Raw genomic sequence first — 26,589 nt, 5'->3', positions numbered from 1 at the left:
TCCTTGGACCTTTTAGGACTTTGTTTGGTCCTCTAGGGCGTTCTTTGTCAACGATATGAAAATCACTACTTTTAAACTGAAGCCAATTGACAGTCAACCGAGTGGAGTGCGCACGATGAAGACGCTCCAAAGCGTGGGAAAACGCAACTTTCGATTGGCAAGGTTATGGCATCTGTATTTTGAGATGCGCATGGAATAATTTTCATTGACTACCTTGAAAAAGGAAGGACCATCAACAGCGACTTTTACATAGCGTTATTGGATCGTTTGAAGGATGAACTCGCCGAAAAACGGCCGCATTTGAAAAAAGAAAGTGCTTCTTTACCAAGACAATGCACCGTGTCGCAAGTCAGTGAAAAGGATGGAAAAAATACATGAATTGAGCTTCGAATCCACCGTATTCTCCAGATCTCACCCCCAGCTACTATTTCCTGTTCTCAGATCTCAAAAGAACGCTCGCTGGGAACAAATTTTCGTCGAATGAAGAGATGATCGCCGAAACTGAGGCCTATTTTGAAGCAAAGGACAAATCGTACTACAAAAATGGTATCGAAAAGTTGGAGGGTCGCTATAATCAGTGTATCACCCTTGAAGGGAATTATGTTCAATAAACAAAATAATTTTGACAAAAAAATGTGTTTAACAAAATTTAGAGTGTAATGCCTAGTAACGCCATCTATACAACATGATATCTTATTCAAGTTGTACCATTGGAAAATATTGAAAAATTATTCTACTAATCTTAAAATTATCAATATCATTTTTTTTTGGACGAGGTCTCTTTTCATTTCAAAAGTTACGACAAGAAAAAAATTGTAATTCTTATAGAGAATAATCTACGAGCTAATTGTTAAATAGATCAAGGATTTAAAAATATTTGGTTGGCACAGTGGTCAAGGCGACTGGATACACCTCATTCGAAACCTTCTTCCTTCTCACGTATAGTTGCAAATGTATGTTTGTGATTGTTTATAATTGTGAATGACCATTAGACAAGAATACAAAATCCAACAAAGAAAATGATTCCAGTCCTGCCAGTTACCAGGCTGGGTAAGACCAGATGTATGATTTCTAGGTCGATCACTCGGCGGTTGGTATGCTTAATGCTTACCATCAATAAAAAAATAGTATTATAAAAAGCGCACGCAATAAAAGTTACAAACTGTACATTATTTAATAATTTCCTATTCAGCTTTCAACATATTTCAACTAGCTGCAAAAATTCAATGAAACTTTACATCAAACAGAGCTCAACTAATATTAATTTTGTTCCAAAAGTACTACTCTGCTAAACTTTGATATGTGTAATATTGAAATTTTCATTAAAAAAAAGTTGAAGCAAAAATTTATCATCGGAACGTGGACTAAAACGCTACAAAATTGCCGAGAAAATAGATGCACATTGGTGCAATAGAAAAATGCGTTATATAATGTGGGTAAACAGATTTCAAGGTTACAGTATCAGCAATGGTGCATAGAACATATCACTATTCTTAGATTGATTTTAAAACGCCGAAACGCATACGAAATATTTTTTTCAAACAGTACTTCCATTGATATTGCACGCAGCATGGCAAGCCGTCGTCAAATGCAAAGTACAATTTAATTTGTAATATTTGTACAAATAAAGCAAATTGGAAATGAAATATTGATGCTCCTTATAAATAAATAATCGAATAAAAATCTAAACTTTTGAATTGCCTGATAGATTAAGTAAATAATTCAAAAATGAAATGTATTACGTGCTTCTATGTATTTTGATAAGCGATATCTATTGGTGAAAATGTAAAGAATTAATACAAACGACTGTTTCACAATATAACCTAACTGTTAAATTAGATGGTTTTAACTAGTGTTGGGAACTATCGACTGAAATCGACTATCGACTGTTTTGTAATTGACTACTTTTTACTATCGACTGTTTCAGTCGCTATTTTTGGTTGGACTGCTTTTACTAGTGACTGTTTTCAGTCGCTATATTTGGTCCGAGTGTTTTTATTACTATTTAGTATCGACTGTTTCAGTCGTGTAGTTTTAGTTACTATTTTCGACTAGTTCTACTAGTTCATCGACTGATTTTTAACAATCTGGCTGTGTCGTCCTAGCCACGACCTTGAAAGTAATGAGCCGATTCCAAAAAATTCGAAGAAGTTTTTGCAGTAGCAGTTGTTCAATTTCTTTTAAAATTATTAACGGTAAAAAGGTGAATAAAGTATATTAAATATTTGTAATAAATACATTTTCTTATATTCTCTATGATTTCCAGGATTTTAACAAGTGAATGGGGAAAAAATTTACAAAATTGTCTATTAGATGTCATCAATAAAAGTCTGGCTATTTTAGAAATGAACAGGATATGCGGGAAATCCACATTTTTAGATCCTAGATTTAAAAAAGCAGGATTTGGTATTGCAAATAATGTTGATGCAATACAAAAAATATATCAAAAAAGAAGTATCTTCCATTCTAACTTCAAAAATACAAATATAATTCCACAACTCGAAATTCAAGACACCACTACTGACCAAGAATGTATTGACATCTGGAGGTATTTTGATAAAAAAATCGCTGGAATGAAAGAAGTAATTACTCCAAGTACTGCTGCAACTTTACAGATTAAGCAGTATTTGGAAATGCCATTTATTGGGCGTTTAGAAAATGGATTTTTAGCAAGCCCAAAAAATGACACTACCTGAATTATATTAGTTACACATAAAATATTCCTCTATACTCGCAATATCTGTCCCGTCGGAACGAGTTTTTTCAAAATCTGGGCAAATAATTAACGATCGAAGAAATCGCCTCACGGGAGAAAAGTTGATGATGATAATATTCCTGAACAGTAATTTAAAAATATTTCCGTTCAAAAATAAATAAAACTTTTATTTAAAAAAGGTCTGGTAGTTATTGTACGATCATTTTTAGTTTCGTCATGGATTAGATTTTTCAATGATTAGGTATACATTTACATTTTATTTAGTATTTATGATTATTGTACATCTTTAGTTTTTAGGTTTTGCTTAAGTTGTATTGTGGTACTATTTATATTTATTATATTATGTTATTTAAAAATAACAATTAATATATTAAAACACGATAAAACATTTGTGGTGTTATTATTCCATTCCTTTTTATAAATCCACAGAACATTCAGTATACTTCCTTTAAAATTATATTATTTATTGCATGTTAATAGAAATTAGTAATATTTTTTTCCTTTTCTTTTTTAAAGTTATCAGCTGAATGAATGAATATACATATCTGTCTCGCTTATACTACCCAGCGATAGCGTGGTACAAATTCTGGCGGCTTCAGATTAACCCGAGCAAAACTCAGGTTATTCTGTTCCACCGCAAGAAGGAGTTTCGCTCTTATCGCCTCCAAATCGATAAAGTCCCTATCCCTTGGCTCCAGAAAGTCTCATACCTCGGTTTACAGTTCGACCGCAGATTTCAATGGTCTGTCCAAATCCAGCACGCCATTTGCAAAGGAAATGGCATACATCCTATTATTTCCTCTACTCTGCAGAAAAAGCAAAGTCCCAATCCCACAGAAAGTGCCTCAATGGAGCACAGGTGTGGTACAGATATGTCTCGGAGAGACAACTTGGTTTATGAGGAACGTCAACACACACCTCGAATCAGGCATCCCGTTTGTGAAAAATTTCATAAACATGCTCAGTGTGAGGTTCTGCATAGGAACCTTAGCACACGATAACACCTTAATAAAATCCCTATCCGTCCACAAAGCCCGGTAGTAAACAAACTACGGCAGTCCCAGTCGTAACCCAGGGTCTCGCCTGCAAAACAAACATATCCCGAACCTGAAGCGACATCAGCCGAAAACTATGTGGTTCTAGCTGGTTAATACAGAAAACGAAAAAAAATTTATACTACCCTAGGAAAATATAAAACCTTTAAAATTCATTGCTCCAAGCAATTATCTCCGTCCTTTCCTATCTCACGATTCATACAGCCAAGAATGCCTACATCTACATCACGAATGGAAAAAAAAACAGTCGAACCGTAGATTTGACTGAAAATAGTAATTACTATATATACTATAATTACTATATATAAAAATAACGACTGAAAATAGTAATTACTATTGTCAGTTGCTATTTTTGATTATCGACTGTTTCGACTGTTTTCAATCGATAGTTCCCAACGCTAGTTTTGACACCTCTACATAAATAAGTTTTTCACTTAGAATTATCCATTACTAATCATGGAATTGCATTTTCGACACTCATCTCTTTTGTTGTTTGATTTGAAGAGATCTGCTGACGAAGCCCATTGGACACTTAGAAACCTATAGTAAATCTGCTTCGGCATATCCCAATTGTTGGCTTTGTTTTCAACGATTTAACAGTGCTGATTTTGATGTCAATGAAAAAGTTCGAATATAATGAATTGCAGGACTTATTGGATGAAAACTCAGCTCAAATCCTCAATGGGCTTTCAGACAGGCTAGCCGTTTACGAATCATCTGTTTTCAAAGCTCTACTCTAGGAAATGGTGAAAAATTATAAAGTCATTCGCTTGCATCTCTTGCAAAATTACAACGCTCAGCCATAAGTTGCAAGCGTCGTGAAGGATACTTCGATGTAGCTCGAGTGGGAAATTGTGATGTACCTAGCGCACTCACCAAATATAATTCCTTCTAATTACCGCTTGCTCAGACAGATGTTGAAAAAGTGTGAAAATGGATAGATAATTCAATCGCTGATAAACCAGTATCGTATCAGCCAAAACGATGATATTTTGATGATATTTTTATTGATATATATCGTACCAATTTTTCTCAATAAATACTTTTTTGGAATGAAGAAGATTATAATACATGCAATAATATAATATTGTTTCCTTATGTGAAGATCATATGTTAGGTATGAAAACATATTTTTGATTTACTTCAAATATTTTATTTAAAAAAAAATTGTTGGATGTGTTTATATTTTAACCCAAAAGTTAAACTAAATATAAATATTTGTCATCATTATTCAAAAATCTCTCGTCCTAAGGGTGTGATCGAATAACCAGAAGTATTCCGTTTGCAAGGTATAATACCTCCCTTCTATAATGGATACAAAATATCGGTTTGGGAACAAATTGAAACAAAGCATACTATACTACAATCGGTAGTGTACTACTTAATAAATATTCTATTTAGAATATTATCAAGTTTTAAATGAGCTGAGCACCACGTATCCGCTACTGCCTCCTTGATGAAAACGACTAAAGAGTTGTCCGTGATCTTACCTTGACTAGTGTGTGTGTACTGATTGTACTGTTATCGGACAGTTAGCATTTAATAGTTTTCTGAACTATAATGTTGCTCAAATTTCCATGGTAAATAGACTATAGAGTAGATTTCTAAGATTTAATATTACCACATTCCAATAGTCTACTCTGTTAAGTAGTGATTCTATAACTGAAGTATAATTAAATTCTAGAAATCCACAGATCTACTTCAGTTAAATTTATATTTCAAGAAAAAGTGACGACATAAACAATACTAGGGATCTGTTCAAATAATCATCTAAAAGAAAATTTGTCACTAATTGCAATTTGTCAATAGTAGCTTAATAATTGTTATTAAGAAAACTACTTTAATTTTATCTATTAACTTTTAATTCACTATTATAATACTATAAGAAGAAACAAACAAAAATATACTAACATGTTGTATATTTATATCTAATACGAAACAACATTGAACAACAGACAGCTACCATATACATATATCTTTGGCTTTTTTTTGTTTTGAACACATATTAAGTATCCGTTTATATAGAGGATTCTTTCAGGATTTTTACAGACTGCATAATATTTTTTATGCAGATATATTCACTTAAACTGTTATGAGATTCTTGATCATTGTCTTGGTCATTGGCCAATGCTGGTAACCCGTTGTTTGATTTAACAATCCCTGAAACAAAATAACAGTTTGTTGTTGATATCAGTTTATTGTTATATTGTTGGATTTCAGAACTTTTAGTACCGAGTAAATTCGTTTATGAATAAGAAAATTAAGGAAGATCAATGAGAAAAAGTTCATCATCCTCTTGATAGAAGTTGAAATAGATTTTAAGAAAATCCAGAATGCTCCTTGTTTCATAATTATGTAATTATTAAATAATATCTCTATGTAGAAACAATAATAACCGCTATTTTGTACATACAATAATAACACATTTAAATTCATATTCTCTAATAATGAAGTCAAATGTGTAACTACACATTATTAATACTGCTGTCATATTACATAATCAACTTTTATAGTATTTGAACTAAATGTTTTAAATTAATATACACATATATAATGTATTTTTAATTTTAATAAACACATTCTATTTTCAAACAATGGAACATCATATATATAACAAAGTTATAGCTTAGGGCAATTGCAAATGTTTTATTCAAGGTTTCCTTGGTTTTAAGAACACTATAATTTTAATGCAGTTATTATATAAGTATGCAATTATTGCATACTTTTCAACTTTTTAAATTAAAAATTAACACTTATAAAGATAATGCCATTCAAAAGTTATCTTTGATATAGTATAGATTTTTTACTTACTTGCAATAAAACATTATTGTGTTGTTGCAATTGAAATAATAATTAACAAATATATTAAATTATATTATAAAAATTTATACAAATAAGTTTTGTGGGATGTACAAAAGATGGCGCAAGTAGTATCAAATTTAAATGAAACATCTTGTAACTATATAAATGTTAATAAATCTCCACAAATCGGCATGTTATTTGCTTGAAATGTAGAAAATGCTCTCTTTGTTCCAAGAAAACAACTAATTGTTTTATTATTTTAATCCGAAGAAAAGTGGATGAAATCGTTTGATGTTACAATATGAAAAACTGCCTTATCGATAAAAAATGTGAATTTTTGGTTTTGGTGTCCCCAAAGTAGTCTTTTACATCACAATAAAGAACATGAGAGGAGGTCAGTGAAGTTACAAGAAGCCTAACTACACTATTATTGGGAAACAGCAACTTCATAATTAAATTTAAATTTATTTACTTTTAAAAAAATATCATGAAATCATTATTTTACATTATCTCTAATATGAGTGGTGAAGGGAATGTGATTTTTTTATATTACAACGTCGGTCATATGCTCTAACCACCACTTGTTCTGGTCAATGACTCAAACTTTACATACTCTATAAGAAAGACAAACATTGGATTCGTCGAAGGAGGAGGAATTTTTCGAATTCTGATTACTGGCAGGAAGATTAATGTTGATGACATCGATGGACCGATCGATGGAATAGTTTGTAGCTATTTTCTGAATTAAAACTTATTTGTACATTCTATTATAATACAACTCATAATTGGTAATATTTAATGTCTCATGCAACAACCTTATTGAAAATAATTTGTAGAATGGAGTAGAAATAAATGAGCTATATATAATACTAAACAAACAAAACAAAGCTACACTTCTACTAAAAAAACACACTAAGCAAGCTCTAGGGTGAAATAAAGCAAATCGACTAGGTTTTCAATTTTATTAATTCGAACAGAATACAAAACAAACTGCACTCATCAAATAAAGATCAAAATAAAATCGAAACATAATACAGGCTACACTAGAACACATCATCATGCTATTGAGCAAGTGGCTTCGATACACGACAGACTCTTTTTCCTCGACTTCTTGCGAAATCTGATGAAAGAAAACCGTTTGTATTCGATATTGTTTACGATCGATGAGTTCTTCGCGGTATTAACCCGCTGCGTTTTACAACTAATATCACCCGTAGATTCAGGATTGGATTTGTCATCGTCCACCAGAGACTGTTGGACGCCAATTGACTCATCCGCATTTGTCGATAACAAAATATTCTCTAATTTGTTTTTGAGTTGCGCGGGACAGAGCGAGTTCCGTCTTTGGTTGGAGTGATCCGCCGCGTCGTTCTCTTCGGAAAAAGGCGACCGCGAAGCCGAACTCTCCGGCGTATACGGTTCCAGGAGAGCGCCCCCTCCCGCGGTGGGATGCAAGAATTTCGAGTCCGTTTGCGGCTCGGGATACGGTTTCGGAATGATGTAATCGCTCATATCGACGATGTTTATCGGCACCGGTCCCAACGTTCGATAACACTGACATTTTTCGGGCAAGCATACGAACGGTGCACTATCACAACATCTAACTATACCTGCGTCACTGTTCAGCTTTACTTTTAGGAATACTGGCTGTAAAACAAAATAAAAATTACGTGAAAGCTAGCTGAAACTATCTATGGCTAAATAAATGTAACAAGAACTAAAAAATATATATTGCTTGTTTATCCAGAAATGGTAAAACTAATATCAAATAATACTATTTTATTTTTGCTCATAAATACAATTATTACAAGAAAATGGCGGATGCGCAAGTAAGCTTATGGTTTACACCTTGAGTATTAAGTGTTGGCTCCTGAAATTTTAAGGTGTTCTGCAATTTTTGAATATTAGTTGACCCTAGAATGCAAATTTCATACAATTATGAAGATGGATTTTAGAGTTTTCATGTCTTTTTAAGTGCCTAAGTGCTCTAGATCGGTGACCCTTATTTCAGTCCAAGCTTTATCACCACTAAAATGTAAGCCGGGAAATCAGCACAACGCATTTTTTTTTGTTACATCCAAAAATCCGTTCATTTTTTAAATAAAGGTCTCTATTAAATTTACTGGTGTAACTTTTCCTTTTACTTGTACAAAATGTCTTAATAATAATATCTGGTAATGGTCTACCTTTTCCTTTAAATTCAAACTTTTCTTCCTAAGGATATTTAAAAAATTTCTTCGCATTAATTGAATTAAAAACCACTTCCGTAGTCACAGTTATTAATGGTGTTATTATTAACTGCATACGGCGCTGGACTAAATGCAGCGAAATCTTCACTTAAACATTGGAAAACATGTTTTATTCTTTCAAATACATTACTAATATATTTTATTACCAAATATAATTATTATTGAAAATAATCTCTTTAAACAGCAATACAAAACTAATGGATACCATAATCAGTGTAAAATTTCCATCCAGAAGACTGCTTAGTTGTTCTACTTCTAATATGGGTTGATGAAAATCGAATTTTGACATGTGAGGGCAGTTTTATCTATCATATTTTAAATAATAGATTATTGTCATTTTTGCGTTTTATGAAAGGTTGTTTTGATGAGAATTTTTTTCCAGCGAAAAATAAAACTTACTAAAAAACACACTCTGCATTAATATTTTACATATGCAAAGAACATTACAGTAATATTTTATTCTTAAGTAATTGTGTCTAATGTAAGGAAGAATGCTATGTTTAGTTAGAACATTTTATTTGATTGATGTTTAAAGTGTGATTCTTTCAAAGAGAATTTCTTCAAGAAAAAAACTGATTGTCAGAAATAATAAAAAAGGATAATTTCATTCAATCTTCTACCGAACACAACCTTTATTGAACAACTTTTTACATTATAAGCATAGCTGGCATCCTAAATGGTTTTAATAATTAGTTTCAATCCTGGATAAGAACCAAAGCAATATTTTTGTAAAAAAGAAACCCACCTTATGATCTCCCATGCAAGTATGGAGTCCCATTAAACCATACTCGATAGGTTGCTCTTCATTTACAATTTTTTTGGCCGAATTGCTTAACAGTACACGGTCACACCAAGCTGGACACCTGGTTGGCATATAACTGCTTGCTTTGGTCAGCTGTTCCTCGAATGGATAGGAAGGCGCAAAGTTTATGGGATATTCCGACAAAATATCTTTGAAGGCTTCAGTCTCTTTATCAAACATTCTCAGCTGAAATTGAGGTTTCAGTATTGTGTAAGGTTTATTCTTTGAATTGTTTCAGATATCTTACCCAGTCATAGTTCACGAAAATAGTTTCGTGATCACTGTGGCTGAATTCTTTTTTTCCGATACTCAGTACCAGATTGTCGTCCTGGTTAGTGAACTGCAATTTTGTATGGTCATTATTTCTTGTGTTTTGTACTCTAGTTTTGGTAAGACCACTTGTAAGTTTCTAAAAGTAAAGAAAATCCAATATATAATAGGTGTTAAATAAGAGTAACAAATTATTGTACATTGTCTATGATAATTTATGTTATCTCTTATTGTTTAGGCTATTGTTTAATCACTTATTAGTTATTTAATAAATTATACTCATTTGAATGATAATTTGATGTATTTGAATTTTTTATTTGGTCAAGAAACATAGTTAAAATTATTTTTCATGATATAGAAAAGGCTTTTGAGGGGATGTGACAAATTAAGTTAAACAAGAGAATGATTGAACGTAAGAGATTGTAAATTCAGTAGGAAACTTAATGTTAAACAATCGAGGAAGAATTGTCAGTGCTTCTTAATATCTCAGAGACAATACACACATTCATAAAATTAATATGATATTCTCTTGAATTGCTAATTACTTTGATTCTAATTTTAGGTCGTCAAAAATAAATATAGAAAAAAATTATAATGTTTTCGATATAAGGAAGAATGTTAGGTCATCAAGCCAAAAGGGAAATGGTAGGAATGACAAAAGTTATAGTCCCATTTTCTTCTTCTATTAGTCTCAGACAAGATTTTTAACTTATATTGCCACCCATAACTTATTCTGATCTCCTAATTGTACAATACATAAGCTAAGTTTATAAAATTCATACAAATTTGATCTGGTGAGTGTAGCTTCGAAATACAAAGAAACAAATTTAATTGTAACAATACCAGTTTATTAGTCGTTTTCAGGATGCATTATTTCTGTCAGTAACAGGTCTGTATTTAATTCAAAAAAAGTATTTTTGAACTCAAGACATTTTATTTTTGCGTAGACTTTTCTAATACTTTACATGTTACATCTTATTAGATCTACATAAGCCAATTTTTTGCTGTGCGCTTACCTTAATGACTCCTTCAGTATCCGTTCGGAAATTGAAATCTCCAAACACAAAATATGGAACATTGTCATACTGGTCATTATGGAACTTATGCAAGGTGTGTTCTAAGGCGTGGCGGCGATTCTTGCAGTAGACCGAAGGATAGGCAGACATCGCGACCAAGTTTGACGCGTCGTGGAATAGATGGATGTTCACTAAATCAAAGACGGTGCCGGAAATGGACCAGCGGGTTCGCATAAATCCTTTCCTAGACCATTTGCACTGGAAATAAAATATAGCCTATTATTATTAAGTACCTTAAAAAGTCATCCGCGTTTTTTAACCGACATTAAAAAAGGAGGAAGTTCTAAATTATGGACCGATTTTCAAAATTGTCTTTTTATTCGAAAGAGTGAACTTCCAAGATGGTCCCGTTGGAACCAAGTCAGTCGGTACAAAAGCCGTTCAATTTGCTTTTTAAGCACAAACCATATTATATGGGAAACCGTAAAAATATTGCAGGTTACTGCATCTATGGTGTAGTGGTTAGAGGATTCAGCTCACACGCGGGGTTAAGTCCAAACAATAGAAAAATAATAGTATAATTTTGTGTCAAATACACAAAATTAAATTACGAACAAAATAAATCTAATTTATTGCTCGTACCGATTTCAAAGTGATCAATTGGTAGTAGTTAAAATAATAATAATATATAATATTGTAAATCGATAAATATGATAAATTGTATGTAGTAGAATGCTTAAATATGGTTTTTGTTTATTTTTATTTAGTTATTAGAACGATGATTATGTACATATTTTATTTTAAAACGTTTTTTTTCTGTTACAAATCTAAGTTTGATTATTTTTACTTTTTAGTGATTTCCTTATTTATGTTGTCACAGTAATTTAAAATAGAGTCGATTATTTTTAAATAACGGAAAAAGTAATCGGCGTCAATAATTTAGTTTCTATCCGTTTATTAAATTATTTTTATAAAACACGAAATATCGGGTAGGTCGTATTTTTGTTGGATTTTCAATTATATGTTTGTTTTGTTTTTGAAACATTTTTTTAAATATAATTTTTATGTTAAAAAGGCAGTTTAAGTTAGAATAAAACTATAAAAATTTTACACGGCCAAATTATTAATCTATAAAATTATATTGGCGAAATTGATGTAGTATAACAGGTCAATTGAACAGTCCCCGGTCTACCATAGTAAAACACATTTTTTGATAAAATTAGTTTTTTTATTCAACATAATTCCCTTCAAGGGTGGTACACTAATTATAGCGACCCTCCAACTTTTCGATACCATTTTTGTAGTACGATTTGTCCTTTGCTTCAAAATAGCCCCACTTTCGTCGATCCCCTCTTCATTTGACGAAAATGTCTTCCCAGCGAGCATTCTTTTGAGATCTGAGAACAGGAAATAGCCGCTGGATGTCAGATCTGGAGAATACGGTGGATGAGGAAGTAATTCGAATTCCAATTAATGGATTTTTGCCATCGTTTTCACTGACTTGTGACACGGTGCGTTGTCTTGGTGAAGCAGCACTATGCGGCCGTTTTTCGACGACTTCGTCCTTCAAACGGTCCAATAACGCTATGTAATAGTCACTGTTGATGGTCCTTCCTTTGGCAAGGTAGTCAATGAAAATTATTCCATGCGCATCACCAAATACAGACGCCATAACCTTGCCAACCGACTGTTGCGTTTTCCCATGCTTTGGAGCGGGCTCATCCTGTGCAGTCCACTCAAATAACTGTCGATTGGACTTCGGAGTGAAATGATAGAGCCATGTTTCATTCAGTGTCACATATCGACGCAAAAACTCAGGTTTATTACGCTTGATCATCTTCAAACACTGCTCCGAATCATCAACTCGTCGTTGTTTTTGGTCAAAAGTGAGCTCGCGCGGCACCCACTTTACACGAGCTTTCTCATTTAATTCTAGTAGCGCCATCTATGTGTCAGGCCGGGGATTTTTCAATTCACTTGTTGTTAAATGCCATCGGATACATTTTTAACCAACCTCATGTTGAATCCTCAATCCTCACTCAGGCTTCACTTTTTAGTAAGTGTCATTTCGTCGAAATATAATCAATGTTTCTCTTTAGAGTGTTGGAAATATTTAAATTGGTACCGAGTAAATCACATTTGTGGGAAGTTTCAGTTTTAAGAAAAAGGCGGTTGAAAGTTGTCGAGTGCTATGTGAAGCAATCATTCTTATAGCTTATAGCAATCATTCTCCATCGATTTCCACATGTGAATACTGATTTCGGCGTTTTAACAAAAACAAAAATTCAAGACGAGGATTTAAAAGCATTACTCGATGATGATTCGAATATAGGAATGATTAAAGAACTATGGATATTTTGTTACGTATGAACTGAAGCTAAGAGACATTGAAAAGTGTTTGATCAAATGCTGCTTCAGCGGCAAAATAGGAAAGGTTTTTTGAATCGTATGATGAAAAGTGGATCCATTATAATAATCCAAAGTAAAAAAAATCATAGGGACCACCTGGTCATGCATGAACATCAACGGAAAACCCTAATATCTAATCTCTCCAGGCTAATGCTTTGTATTTGGTGGGGTCATCTTGGTGTGGTATACTATGAGCTACTAAAACCTAATTAAATCATTAATGGGGATCGTTATCTATTACAATTGATGCACTTGAGTCGAGTACTATGTGACAAACGGTCGGAATACGAGCAAAGACACAATGATGTTATTCTTTAGCATTCTATAGCAAACGATCAACCACATGTTGCAAAATCGACGAAAACATACTGGAAAGTATTAAAACGGGAAGTGCTGCCGTACCCGTCGTATTTTCCAGGCATTGCACCTTTTGATTACTACTTGTTCATATGAGCCATGACCAACGTTTAACTTCTCATGAAGATGTAGATAACGTTAAAAGAAACATCGATCGCCCTGGAATCGAAAGGGAATGAGTAAATTTCCTGAACGATGAGAAAAGTAGTAACTATCGATGGATAATACTTTGAATAATATACATTGTACCGATTTTTCACAATAAAGCTTCGAATTAACGAAAGTCCTTGGAAACTAATTTATAAACCCAATATAAATTATTATATTAATATAAAATATTTTTTATACAGTTTTGTTCACGGCCTACTACGTTTTAATTTAATTTCTGGCATAGTTTGGCTCGCGGTCTACTGCGTTGAATTTATTCGGAATGAAAAAAATTAGGAAATTTTTTCAGATCAATTGATGTTCGAGAGCGGAATAATGATCGACCTAGAAACCTGTGATGACAAGAGCGCGCAAAGCATCGATCCGAATAGACGGTGAGAACTGCCGCTATCCCGAGTCGTGATAACAGACGCTATACGTCTCCGTTCGTTGCACATTACGGAACGGAGCGGCTATTATCACAATTAAATATAATTAGTTTTTACTAATTACGGACAAACGATAACACGTTCACGCGCAATTTAAACACTGATTCTTCACCGAGGTTTTATGTATTTTGGATTATCAGTTCTCAGCATTTTACTATATATTTGATTGTTATAACAGGTCAATTAAAAAGTCCCTGGCCGGACACATAGATGGCGCTACTAGAACTAAATCCATATGTTTTAGTTAGTCCTAACCCTCAAAAGATGCGTGTATAAATTTGACAGCTGTCGGATCATTAGTTTGTGAATTATAGTGTTTTGAGTGAAGCAACTTTTGTTATTATAAAAAAATGGATAAAAAAGAATTTCGCGTGTTAATAAAATATTGCTTTTTGAAGGGAAAAAATACAGTTGAAACAAAAACTTGGCTTGATGCCGAGTTTCCGGATACTGCCCCAGGAAGACCAACCATCAAGGGTTGGTATGCTAAGTTTAGACGTGGTGAAATGAGCACCGAAAACGGTGAACGCTGTAGACGCCCAAAATAAGTTGTTACCGACGAAAACATAAAAAAAACCACAAAATGATTTTGAATGACCGTAAATTGAAATTGAATGAAAGAGCAGATACTCTATATAATATATCAACTGAACGTGTTTTGGCCAAAAACGACGAGTTGATGATTCCGAACAATGTTTGAAGATGATCAAGAGTTTTTGCGTCGATATGTGACAATGGATGAAACATGGTTGCATCATTTCACCCCGAAGTCCAATCGTCCACCCGAAAACCCACTCCAAAAGACGACAGTCAGCTGGCAAGGTCTGCATTTTGGGATACGCGTGGGATAATTTTCATTGGCTACCTTGAAAAAGGAAGGACTATCAACAGCGACTATTACATAACATTACTAGACTGTTTGAAGAACGAAATCGCCGAAAAACGGCCGCATTTGAAGGAAAAGAAATTGCTGCTTCACCAAGACAATGCAGTCAAGTGAAGACAAGTCAGTGAAAACGATGGCAAAAATCCATGAATTGGGCTTCGAATTGCCTCCTCATCCACCGCATTCTCCATATCTGGCTCCAGCGACTATTTTCTGATCGCAGATCTCAAAAGAATGCCCGCTGGGAAGCAATTTTCGTCGAATGAAGAGGTGATCGCCGAAAATGAGGCCTATTTTGAGGCAAAGGACAAATCGTACTATAAAAATGGTATCGAAAAGTTGGAGGAAAAACTAATTTTGCCAAAAAATGTATTTTACTATGGTAGGCCGGGGACTTTTCAATTGACCTGTTATATAGTATTCGATTCCATAGAAAAATACCATTCATTTTTTTGACTATCGACTGTTTCGACTGTTTTGCGACTATAGACTGTTCCGACTGTTTTCAGTCGATAGTTCCCAACGCTACTCAGTTTCTTAGCTGTAGATTATTGGAATCTAGAGTTACCAGAATTGGAAGACCATTTGCCTAGAAAGGTACCATGGAAATTTGGGTAGAAACAGAGCCATTTCGAATATCTTTAAAGGCAAAATGGCGGGCGAAGATACAGAGGATACTCAAACATAATTTTACAATAACTATAATCTTCTGTTTAGACGGAATAACGACCACGTACACCCCTGTGGCTGTTTCTTTATGATGGAGGTGTTTTATAATACGGTCCTGACTCTCCGACAATCTGTTGAAAAACTACCTGAATGGTGAACGAGTGAGACGGAGTAGTCTGTTTCCTAATAGATAGGAAACAGTGTCGTTTTATATCGCCGTTCACTAAGTCGCCTCTTCTTTCCGTTGAATAAAATAATATTTTAAAGTAAATTAATAGTTTTTGTTTCCTAAATCATTTCACATATTATAACATAATGCTCATGAGTATTTAGATAATATGACCGCCAAAATGTGGATAAAATTGTTTTTGTTGATAAAAATGTGGATTCAATTTCAGAATAATTAACTAATATAAGTTGCTATTTTCAGTCCGCTTGCTATTTTTGGTAGTTTGTTTGTAAATATCAATATATTGTATATTAATATGGCAACATTTTGGAATATTTTTCAAGATTGTTAATGTAATAGGGTAAAAAGATACTTTTGATTGTTTTTATGACAATAGTAGGTAATATTTTTTTGATTGACTTTTTGGTCTGGATCTAAATCTCTCAAAAACATATAATAAATATAGCATTTATTTAATTTAAAAAAGCTCTAGTAGTTATTGTGCGATCATTTCTAATTATGTCATGGATTACTTTTTTTCTATTATCAGGTAAATGTTTAATTTTTATTTAGTATTTATGGTTATTGTACATCTTTAGTTTTTAGGTCTTGTTTAAGTTCTATTTTATGGCCATTTTATGATATAGTATATTATTTAAAAATAGCAATTAACATATTAAAATACGATAGAACATTTGTGGGGTATTATTCCATTCTATAAAAAAATTCCTTTCCATTTTACAGATCCACAGAACATTTTAATATTAAAGTAATTATACTTCCTTTAAAATTAAATTATTCATTGCATGTTAATAATATTCAGTAATTATTTTTTTTCCTTTTCCATTTTAAAGTTAGTACGTGAAGGAATATTTAAATCGCCGTACCGTTGGAAAATATAAAAACAAAATTAAATGCCCCAAGCAATTATCTGCGTTCTTTCCTCTCTAGCAATTTATACAGAAAATGATTCGTACATCTTTGCCTGACACGACGAATTGAAAAAAAAAAGTCGAACCGTGCATTTGACTGAAAATAATATTTACCATTTTCAGTGCCTAGTTTTTTGACTATCGACTGTTTCGACTGTTTGCAGCCGATGTTTCCAACGCTATTTTAAACCCTTCACATTTCATAATTTACTTACCTCAGGGAAAAATGCCTGTGGAAATTTTGCCTTTTCCTTTATGGGTACCGCCTCGATATTGCCGGAAAATATCTGTGTATCGGTAATCGGAATAAACTTCGATTGCTCGAAATCCCAGATTGAGGCATCGAGCGACTCGTGAATGAAATAGAGACTTCCTAGGGCCTGCAACACAACAAAATATAAATTACAATATAATAATAATAAACGAAATAAATAGCATGCACATAAAGGAATATAAACAATTTGCCCACTTTAAATAACTTATATATGTTTTATACTCTATCAAAATACTACCTACAAATAAAACAATACGTATCATTATAATATTCATTATCGTTATAAGCGAACAAAACCATATGTAACTCTAAAATAGCTATAAGCCACATATGCTATGCTAATGGTTCGAAAATGTGATACATTCATAGAAACCTATAATAGATTGAAATTGGTATATCGAAACCTATGAACTGTACATGAACTATACCAAAAATAGAACGTATAATTTTAACTCTATAAACAAATACAAACATATGGAATAGTAAAAATGTTCATAAGTTAAGCCGAGTTGGTTTCCTAGAATATCTAAAATAAGAAAAAAAGCTGTTTTAAACATATCTAAAAAGGAACATTAAGAATTAACTAAAAATACTGCTCACGTATAATGAGTTCGCTTTAGACTGCAATTAAGAAAAATATTTAAAAATATACTTCTTAAGTTAATATTTAAAATTTCGTATAAAATCATAGTGAAGAACAAATAAATCATGAAGAATAACGGATGAAAAATTCTTAGTCCAGTTATTTTTTAAGATAGATTTTAATTCATAAGATTGTCTCATCAAATAGACCGTTTAGATGAGCTTTTTCGATGATTATTTTGTCTCTCTGCTAGGACATATTCATCTAAGCCTTTGCAATGATTATTGTGATTACATTTTCTATCAACATGCGTTTGATATTAAATACACAAAACATTGATATAGTATTGGAAAGTGCCAATTTAACAAGTAAAACTGACGTTATTATTTTTATTTAAGGTAAATATTATTGTTTAAATGCAAGACAGAAGTGTTGTATTCCAGGATGTGAAGGTTTAAATAAAATTAATTCTTTTCCAAAGAATTCTGCTCTAGCGCAGAAAAGTAAACAATCTGAGGTAATCATTCTTGACCTCCTAAAAGTTTCTGCATAAGAAGGTTTGTTCTTTGCATTTCAGACTAAATGGATTATGAACCCAAGTCCTGAAATACACCTATACCCCTGAAATATTGCTTTAATCGATAAATATATTGAAGTTATAGATTTTGTGTTTATAGCATTTGTGAATTAGAGCTACAAAATTATATATTTCGAAAGTGTTAAGAGATTTGCTGTAAGATATGTCTTACTCGGGTAGGTCATCGATGTCTTCATTCACTGAAGTCAACATTGTTAAAGTGAAGAAAACCAAAAAATGACTCAATATTGATATCAAAGGGAGTATCCCCTTAGATTATATTAATAGTTTAAAAATTTGAAAAAATTGATTTTTTTCATATTTTAATGTCCTTCAGACGATTTTTCAAAATCTAAATTATTTTCGGATATAGTTGTTTTAGTGACGTGACGTTTAAAAACGAAAATTTAGACATGTTTTTTTAAGTCAAAGTTTTTCGATTAGAAAAAACTAAGACGAAGACAGCTATAATACATATAAAATTTGGAAATGTGTTTCAAAAAGTCAAAAATCAAAATGTTTTTTACTTAATAGGAAAGCAACGCTTTTGTTTGCTTTTTGCATTTAAAAAACTCCTAAAGCCTAGACTAGAATACTCCCGTACGTTTAACAGAGATGTTCAGGCTATCATTTCAACGAATTTCTGATCAAAAACTCAGCACAATGGAACAACCACCGTATTCGCCTGATAAGGTTCCAGGTAACTTTTTCTTTTTTCAAAAAATGACCAAAAAAATGTGTATAAATAAAAGTGATTTTGTGTTTGATTAACTATTTCCTGATACTTTTTTGACAAACTATAGGAAACAAGGTGGCAATATAACATTACACTTTTTAGTTTATTTATATAAACATTCTAATGAAGTTCACCGCTACTGTTATCGTTATAACAGACAGATATAACCCAAAACCACAAACCGCAAGTGATGCCGATATGCACTTGTGTTTGAAGTTTTGTGGAATAAACTTTGCACTAGTACAATGTGTCTGTAAAAGAGTAATTGTAAGAAAGCTACTCATACTATGAGTTAGGGATGTCGGCCGCAAAGAAAAATATCGATGCTTTTTTTTTAATACTTAAATATAATATTTCTTCACTCCATCTCTGTTTACACGCAAAATATTTCTGACAGCAAGAAAGGGGGGCAGGGGGTTGTCAGACAAAAGTTCGATATACTCATGCAAAAATACTAGGTTTTCGTATTGATCATTTTCTGCTCCAGTCTTATTTTCCACCAAAAAGATATTTGATAACCGGGAAGGCGAAATGTTAAAATAAAAATTCGATTATCTCCTTCAAAACCGGTAGATTTTTAAGATCGAAAAATTTTTTGAAAAAATATCCAAAAACATATATCGATATTTTGTGCCGATATTTTTTCGCCCGATATATCGATATTTGAACTGTCATTTCGGCATCCCTATTATAAACTACTCCCAGTTTGTTTCGCGTTAGAAGCTGATGTGATTAGTAAAGTACAAAGTTACTGCAAGAAGTGTTACTGCAAAGTACTCTGAAAGACATCCCATCGTGCATTAAATGCACTCGCCCAAGAGTTAAATGTGCGCCATGACAGTGTAGTGGCATAGGCTCAAACGCAAACTATCATACCAACTGATTAATAGACACATAGAGTGAGATTTAATTATATCTAGAATAAGCTAAAATGGTCTTTAGAATAAGTTATTTAGTAGGAAGATAGAAAAAATATTTAGGTTATAAGTTGTACATGAGATCACTGAAACGATCTTCTATATGCCAGGATAGTTATATTATATAACAGAAATCATATAATAATACTTATTGCCCACGGGCAAATTGTTGAAGTTATAAGAGATTAATTTAAAAAAATATATGAATTGCAGTTTATGCTGTCCATTTTGATGCTAATTTTCATCAATATTTTATTCTGTGTTGTTAATAATCCTTGTATACTTTTCTCACATATTGTATGTAGTAAACAGAAACCGCCACAACTTTTATGATCGACATATCTGAACTATATTTGTGCTTACTACATGGTTACAAAATGTCTTACAAGTCTTACTCTTAAGAGTCGGTGAATCAGCACTGAATAATTTTCTAGATATTATTTTGTAAAGGTTATCATATTATCACAGAAAAAAAAAACAAAGCTTTCAGCTATTCAGAGAGATTTAGTCATGTTAAGTTAACTACGTGACTGTAAACATATACTTAATGTTAATGTACAAAACCTATGCTTTATTTATAGAAAAGATTTATAGAATCCATACTTTTATTGAATATATCTTATTTGAAAGTCTAGTAATAAAAAATGTCGCTGAAAATCATTGCTAGTCATCTAATTCCATGCCAGAAATATATTTTTGGGAGTACTCATAGGTATGGGAGTGTTGAGTAATTAAATAAAGAGTCATTGATTCGAGTAGGTAATAAGGGTTCTCCATTCCGTAGGATTATTACATGAAGACCCCAACAGAAACCTTGAACTTGCCTTTCTTGCCAGTAAATGCGTACGAGAGGTATGTATTGATACTATTACATACTGCGGTTTTTACTGGCAATATTATTAGCATGTTGTAACCGCCCTAAATATTAATATGGACACTGTAACTAAAATATCGTGTATTCATCGAAAAAAACAATTCTCATACGAAGCGGGTAAGGAAGTTATGAAATGTATAAAAACAGTGAGAAGTTTCAATATAAACATATTTCAAAGGAAACTGTTACTCTTGAAAGTATCCATAGAAAAGGTAGAGATATGCAACTCTTTGAGGAATTACAATATCCCTTAATACATTGTTAGGAAACATATGATTTAAATGGTGTTAAGATAACCTACGAAGAGGTCTAATGGAACTTACAGACAATGCTTTTAAAAGAATATGCATTTTAAAAGCATATAATAGTATCAAGGAAGACTTGTTATTTCAATTTGTGTATATAGATGAGACATGACATTTCAAGACATAAAGACAACAAAAATTCATGGAAAAAGGGAAACCTTGGAATAACATTGCAGACATATTGTTCTTCATGCTGGAAACAGGAATTGTTTTATTTCTAGCGTTGCGACAGTTAGTGTCTTCCTAAAATTCCAAAGGCGACTATCATGGAGAAATAAACCATAACATGACTTTGATGAAGAGTGAAGTATTTCAAATTGTTACGTTAAGTATAAATGAAATGTTTAGTTAATGAAATGCGTTTTATGTAATTTACATTTGTAGAGATAGGCCTGAAAAAAGATACATGGTAGATGGCCGAATAATATTTCCTGCATATCCAAATCTGATCAAATAGATACATGCAGGTCGAGAAGAATATAGATTGTCTACAATAACAACTTCGGATTAGATGACTCCATCTCCATCAAACAGACTGAAGAAGAAACTGATGGTGGAATTGTCAACGAGTGGTAGATATATTGGGAATTAACAGCTTAATTATTGACTGGAATAGCGACTCAAAAAGTGTCAGCGACTGAACGAAACTTTCCGGAGGTGAGATTTGATCTAATGCTGACAATTACTGAGGCAGGGCGATGAGAACGGAAGCAACGGTAAGTATATAATTAATATAGGATAACTGTGTGCATATATATGTGTGTAACTGTTTAGAATATACATGAGAATTTGGTTAAAATGTATCAGAAGAGAAGGAATACTAACTATTTTGCAGATATGGCAAATGCATCAGGGAGAATGCAGTGATTAAATCTAGTTTTATCAAGAATGATTCGGTAACAGAAGAAGCTAAGGAGAAATACAGTGATACCAGAATGACTTGCGAAGGAAGTACTGTACCGAAGGAAACAAGAACTAAACGTAAAAGGAAAATATGCTCTCTAATGAAAGTATACAATGACTAATTAGGTGGATTGGGTTAGACCTGCAGGGGATTCAAGGACATAATATATACATTAGATGTAGATATTAAAATGAACTTTTATGCAATTTCAATATTAGGATTTAATACTTCTTTTATAAAAAAAAATGTAGTCAAATTAATAATAATAGTAATTGGTTTTGTTAATTTGTATTGTTATTTTTTATTTAACATATCAGTGTTTAATTACATTGATATCTTTATCAATTTATTTGCCGAATAATGTGGTTGATTATATAATAATTACATAAAAATGTTAATAAAAGATAAAATATCTATTTTTTAATTTGGATGATGATTAATTGTTGAATATAATATAGGTTTATGTTTAAACGATCATCAGTATCATATTATGTACGTGGCAGTGAGTAAACAATGATAATGGTGTGTCTCGTACTAATAAAATAAAACTATTAAAAAAGCCAGAAATTGAAACTATTAAAAATATATTTGTACTTTTTTGATCTTAAATCAAATAACCAATCAAAAATATATTTCAATAATAATATAAGGATATATATATATATATATATATATATATATATATATATATATATATATATATATATATATATATATATATATATATATATATATATATACAGTCTATTCAAAGTTCTTTTAGTAATGCGTCGTGGATATTTGTGACGAACCATTACAATGTTGCCGCATCAACTCTGGGTTTTAAATCAGTTGTCTTTGACGTACAACAATATATTTATAGGTAAGAGTTAAACATTTTATCACTATTGTTTTCAAGAATTTTGTAAACGGCTGACAGCTGGTTGCCGTCCGTTTGTCAGATGTATGGTAAATTATTTAAAATATTAGTTACAATTATTACAGGTTATTGTTATTGTACAATTATTTTATTTAGATTAAATTTTTCTTGTATATCAAAGCCAAAGTGAACTAAAGCTCAGAGTTGATGCGGCAACATTGCAATGTTTTGACGTCACCACTGTCCACGACGCATTACTAAAAAGACATTGAACAAATTTTTGGTTATATTTTAACAATCACAACCGAAATATTAAAATAAACTCATTCTTATAAAACAGTTAATGACATTTCATTCAATAAGTAATAATATTAATCACACTTCTTTAAAAAGAACGAAATAAATTAGAAAAATAAATGAATAGTCCGATTAATTCGTATTTTATTTCTAATGTCTTACTGTCTTACTATCATTTGATCATAGTAGTCTATTACTCATTTAAGACAACCTTTAAATTGAATAAGTATTAATAACCAATGTTAAACTGGATTACTGATATACATACGTTGGGGAATACGTACAAATATATTTGCTTAAAAAATAGTTTCTGTTGATATAATATATAATATTTGATTCCACTTCTCGTATCAGACAAAACGTAGAGTACGTAATAGCAACGGGGTTATCACTATTGGCAACGAATCAGAACCAAAAAACAGCTGTAGCGAGAAAAAATTACCGGTTTCTACTGATAACGCCGCTTATAGAAAAAAAAAGGAAAGTATTTATGTATTAATTCATGTATTTAGTCGCCAGTATATCTGATGATAGTACAGAAATGTGTTATGACATCGATATATGTATGACTTCCAAAAACAAACGTTAGCTGTGACGTTGATGATATTTTGAATGAGACAAAGCAAGGAAAATACCATAAAATAACAATTAAGAGTTATTTTAAGTTACGGCTACGCGATGGTAGTATTGTTAATTTTACATGGCATATTGTACCCAACCGTTCATTATTAACCAGGCTGCTTCATATGATATAACGGTATGAAAACACATTGTTGTTACAACGAACAAATGTTCTTGTGTATTGGAATATTTTACTATTAGGTACTGGAATTATTAGATGTTCGCATGTATTCTAACACACTTCTTCACTTAAAAAATAATCAAACTTAGATTAATTAATAATCGTTGTAATAACTAAATAAAAATAAGCGAAAACCTTATTTAACCTATCTACTACACCTATTTTATATTCTACTATCTATACTACCAACTGATTACAAATTAGATTTGTTTTGTTCGTAATTTAATTTTGTGTAAATGTCACAAAATTATATTATTTTTGTATTGTTTAGGCTCGGCACCAACTTCATACTGATCAATTGGTAGTTGTTAAAATAATATTGTTCATAAGTAAATAGGTTTAGTTAGGTATTAAGCTAAATTGTATGTATACAGTAAAATATAAAATATCTGTAGTAGATAGGTTAAATAAGGTTTTTGTTTATTTTTATTTAGCTATTACAACGATTATTATGTAGATATTTTATTTTAAAACGTTTTTTTTTGTGTTAAAAGTTTAAGTTTGATTATTTTTTACTTTTTAGTGAGTTCCTTATTTATTTTTTGAAGTCGGTTCAATTTTTTTGTTAAAAATATTTTTTTTCCTCTTTGTAGTGTTAGATATTTACTCAATAAATTACGTAGTTATTTTTTCAAATATTACAATGGATAGTCTAAGTAAAAGTACAGCCCGTATGAGGAAAAATTGGAATAAATAAACCATGATAGAAAATAATGAACGTTTCAGGCTCGCTACCTAGTCTAGGTGATTCGACAAATGTTCTAACCAAATTAGAACAAGAAAAGTTGCGGCTGCCTTTGGGAATTGAACCCGGGACCCAGTTGCTTGCAATATTTCTACAACCTCTCATATAATATGGTTAGTGTTTGAAAAGCAAATTCAATGGTTTTTACACTGAACTACTTCCGATTTTTCGTTGCATTGGTTCAGGAATAACATTATATACAAATATCTGATTATTTTAGATAAAAAAATATGTGAAAACTTTGTAAATTTCCCTTCAAATCCTAACTTGGTTCCAATGGCACCACCACGGAAGTGCACTCGAATTTTGCGAACATTTCGAATAAAAAAGAATAATTCGAATTTCGAATAAAGAAGAATAAAAAAAGAATAAAGAAAGAAAGAAAAAAATTGACGGAGAAATCGCTGAACATACATTAAAAATTTATATACAATCTAGTATAGAACCTCCTCTTTTTTTTGAAGTCGATTAAAAATAGTTTGGAGGTTTGTAAATTGAACTGACTTCAAAAAATAAATAAGGAACTCATTAAAAAGTAAAAACACAAATGACAAAACTTTGTAAAGTTGCAAGATTGTGGTTGTAAAGGTCAAACTTCAAGTTGGAAACAGCACTCATTATTAACAAGGCTCATAATATAAACAGCAAACCTAGTAACTTTTTGTTATATTTCCATAATGTTTACACATTTTTCTCCAAAAATTATTTCCAAAACACTCACCGTAAAATTAGGTACTGAGCTGAAGTCCTCGTCTAGAAAAATCCTGCTTTTCGTGAAATGCTTCAGCTCGTCGCTCTTTTGCAGAAGACTAATGAAGCTGTTCACGTGTTTCATGGAATTCTCGTAGTGTTTGCCGCCGACCTCCTGACAATGCAGCGCTATGAATTTCACCTTCAGCTTCGAAATCTTTAAAAGGAACTCTTTTACCCATTGCTTCAGCATCTGTGTAGGCTGAAACAAATGACCAAGTTAAAACAAAATTAAATAAAATTTGAAAAAAAATATCGGTTAGATTTAATATGATATTTAAATTAATAAAATTATTTTGTCTATTTTGTACACTTAGTATATATTAGTTATATACTATCAGGTATATTAATTTATTCTTAATTATTTTAGTGAAGAAGCCTCACGAAAATTGCAACAGGCAAGTGACAATATAAATAATTGGACACAAGCTTGGAAAATAAGAATTAATGAAAATAAATCTGTACATGTGCAGTTCACCTATAAACAGACCGTACAAGCACCAATAACATTAAATAACACTATCATTCCATATAGCTCGGAATGAATTTCGATGTAAAACTTCGCTGGAAGGAACATATAAAGAAGAAAAGAAAAGAATTGGAATTGAAATATAGCAAAATGTACTGGCTAATTGGAAGAAAATCACAATTATCATAATAAATTGCTATTATATAAGCAAATATTGAAACCTATATGGACATACGGAGTTCAATTATGGGGATGTTCTGCAAAGAGTAACATAAACAAAATACAAATTTTTTAGAACAAAGTCCTGAGAGGTATTTTGGGTGCACCCAAATACTATAGGACTGATTACCTGCATCGAGACCTTCAGATACCCACAGTCAGTCAAGAAATCAAAAGAATTGCAAGGGGGCATGGCGAAAGACTCCATTCTCATACAAATATTGAAATATTGCAACTATTGGATACCACCAGAACAGGACACAGGCTCAAAAGAATCAAACCATCTGATCTTGTGTAGTGTTGTGTAGTGAGATGCATATATTAAAAAATTCAGCAGTGGCATGTATAAA

The 26,589-nt window shown here is 31.8% G+C and overlaps 1 protein-coding gene across 2 annotated transcripts in view; it reads right to left on the bottom strand.

Moving 5' to 3' along the window:
• Positions 1-5,673: 5,673 nt before the first annotated feature.
• 5PtaseI (inositol polyphosphate-5-phosphatase A) overlaps positions 5,674-26,589 on the bottom strand; it is a 62,416-nt gene continuing 41,500 nt past the window's right edge. Inside the window, exons 2-8 of one of the 2 annotated variants that reach the window (XM_076395635.1) lie at positions 25,523-25,753; positions 17,144-17,308; positions 10,911-11,168; positions 9,872-10,033; positions 9,568-9,810; positions 8,184-8,220; positions 5,674-5,931 (exon numbers count right to left, since the gene is read on the bottom strand). In XM_076395635.1, the coding sequence (XP_076251750.1) occupies positions 5,789-5,931; positions 8,184-8,220; positions 9,568-9,810; positions 9,872-10,033; positions 10,911-11,168; positions 17,144-17,308; positions 25,523-25,753 (1,239 nt within the window). In that variant the 3' untranslated portion in view covers positions 5,674-5,788. Of the gene's footprint in view, positions 5,932-7,521; positions 8,221-9,567; positions 9,811-9,871; positions 10,034-10,910; positions 11,169-17,143; positions 17,309-25,522; positions 25,754-26,589 lie in introns of those variants that run through there. The other variant, XM_076395634.1, reaches the window with a different exon arrangement.

Source organism: Rhynchophorus ferrugineus, unplaced genomic scaffold, assembly GCF_030347505.1.
Source record: "Rhynchophorus ferrugineus isolate W39M unplaced genomic scaffold, kcgeb_rfMv2 rfM2, whole genome shotgun sequence".
NCBI classification, from domain to species: Eukaryota; Metazoa; Arthropoda; class Insecta; order Coleoptera; family Curculionidae; genus Rhynchophorus; species Rhynchophorus ferrugineus.
Note: the sequence above shows the minus strand (reverse complement) of the source record. Positions and strands in the feature narration are given on the sequence as shown.